At 41.2% G+C, this 2,500-nt stretch overlaps 1 protein-coding gene across 5 annotated transcripts in view; it reads right to left on the bottom strand.

Annotated features, from left to right (window-relative positions):
* The window catches only part of LOC106871185 (uncharacterized), an 87,215-nt gene that overhangs the window by 25,846 nt on the left and 58,869 nt on the right, over positions 1–2,500 (bottom strand). For all 5 annotated transcript variants that reach the window (XM_014917521.3, XM_014917518.3, XM_014917520.3 and 2 more), the window contains exon 7: positions 731–814. In XM_014917521.3, the coding sequence (XP_014773007.1) occupies positions 731–814 (84 nt within the window). The remainder of the gene's footprint in view (positions 1–730; positions 815–2,500) is intronic.

The following is a 2,500-nucleotide window of genomic DNA, read 5'->3' as shown; positions in this document are numbered from 1 at the left end:
AGGCTGACCCCTTTGAAATACAGGTACAACAGAAACAGGAAGTAAGAGTGAGAGAAAGTTGTGGTGAAAGAGTACAGCAGGGTTCGCCACCATCCCCTGCCGGAGCCTCGTGGAACTTTAGGTGTTTTCGCTCAATAAACATTCACAACGCCCGGTCTGGGAATCGAAACCGCGATCCTATGACCGCGAGTCTGCTGCCCTAACCACTATCAAAGAAGCTTACATATCTGAGATTACTTTGACTATCAAAGATAAGTACCATCTTCCAGCTGTAATTCCACAGCCTACAGGTACATAGTGATAATAAGCCCATTCACTTGGGGCATTTCATTATTGGTGAGGAGGGGTAAGGGAACACTTCCCTCTCCCACCATCTCCAAGTGGAATGGAGAAAATGCCATTGAGGGTTTCACCAGAGGTAATTGTCTTCCTTCAGTCTATAAATTTGATTAGAATATATGAAGTTATCATTGATGATGATCATGGGAGGAGAGTCAATGGTGGGTGGGGAGTCAGCTGCAGCGCTGATGGGGCGGGGATGTTGCTGGCGATGACGATGACGACGACGACGACGACGATGACGGTGGTGGTGGTGGTGGTGGTGATGATGATGATGATGGTGATGATGATGATGATGATGGTGATGAATGCAGCGGTATTTCTGCATTTCACCAATTATTAATATTAGAATCACCACCACCACAACAGTAACAAGAAAATGTAAATATACCTGAGATTTGAAAATTCATCTGGCAAGCTTGAAAATAAATTATATGATAAATCCAGGTGTTTTAATTCAGTCAGCAGTGAAAACCTGAAATAACAAATAATAATTTTAAAAATTAATGAGTTAACATCTTATGCTTGGTTTTTGTTTTTTCTTGTTTTTTCTTTTTTTCAAATCCTTAACCCTTTGGTATTTAAACTAGCCATATCCAGCCCAAAATATTCAACCAGTTTTATGTTCAGACTGATTAGATCCAACCTTTCCCACCTGCCCTACAATGTCATTTTAAGAGTAAAACAATTACATCACTGCAATCGCAAATCTGAGATAATTTATGATTAATTCAAAGCAATATGAATAAATAAATATTTCATTTGATGGAATAATCTAAATGCTAAAGGGTCAAATATGGGATTATTACTTCAAAAATGTATAAAATTTTCCGTTTCATTCTGAAAATGATGTCGTAATTGAACCATACTCGTTGACTGGTACCACGCCAGTGGAGCATTAACAGTACTGTCCGAGCGTGTTCACTGCCAGAGCAGCTGTCTGGCTTCTGTGCTAGTGGCCCGTAAATAGCACCATTTGAGCGTAATCGTTACCAGCATTGCCTTCTAGCACTTGTGCTGGTGGCATGTTAGAAAATCATTTGAGCGAGGTCGTTGCCAGTGCCGCTGGACTGGCTCCTGTGCAGGTGGCATGCAAAAAACACCTTTTTGAGCATGGCCGTTGCCAGTAACATATCACTGGCCCTCATGCCGATGGCACATAAAAGCACCCACTACACTCTCGGAGTGGTTGGCATTAGGAAGGGCATCCAGCTGTAGAAACTCTGCCAAATCAGATTGGAGTCTGGTGCAGCCTTCTGGCTTGCCAATCCTCAGTCAAATCGTCCAATCCATGCTAGCATGGAAAGCGGACGTTAAACGATGATGATGATGATGATGATGTTGTTGTTGTTGTTGTTGCTCAGCTCCTCTTATTATACATTGGCTGTTATTTGTATCCCTGGTTTTAGAATAAAGTGTATATATATATATATATATATATATATATATATATATATATATATATATATATATATATATATATATATATATATATATATATATAAATATATCATCATCATCATCACCGTCGTTTAACGTCCGCTTTCCATGCTAGCATGGGTTGGACGATTTGACTGAGGACTGGTGAAACCGGATGGCAACACCAGGCTCCAATCTGATTTGGCAGAGTTTCTACAGCTGGATGCCCTTCCTAACGCCAACCACTCTGAGAGTGTAGTGGGTGCTTTTACGTGTCACCCACACGAAGGCCAGTCAGGCGGTACTGGCAACGGCCACGCTCAAAATGGTGTATTTTATGTGCCACCCACACAAGAGCCAGTTCAGGGGCACTGGCAACGGAAAATGGCCATAAAACACTTGTTCTTGTTCTTGTTGCTTTGCTCCCAAATCAGCCCTGATGAAGTAGATCTACAAACAAAGGTCTTCTAACCATGGCCATTCTGTCATAGTTTATTTTTGTTTTTAAAGATTGGGGTCGGGTGTAGGGTGTCTAATATATCCTTAATTTTTTTCAATTGGATGATATGATGAGTGAACTTGCAATTAAACAACCAAGATTGGTCAATAGAGACAGGCCAATTCTCTTGCAAGGCAATGCTCAACTACAGTCAAAATCGTCCAACCCATGCTAGCATGGAACGCGGATGTTATACGATGATGATGATGATGATGATGATAAGTGTGTGTGTGTGTGTGTGTG

This window comes from Octopus bimaculoides, chromosome 18 (assembly GCF_046866305.1).
Source record: "Octopus bimaculoides isolate indiv1 chromosome 18, ASM4686630v1, whole genome shotgun sequence".
NCBI lineage: Eukaryota > Metazoa > Mollusca > Cephalopoda > Octopoda > Octopodidae > Octopus > Octopus bimaculoides.
Note: the sequence above shows the minus strand (reverse complement) of the source record. Positions and strands in the feature narration are given on the sequence as shown.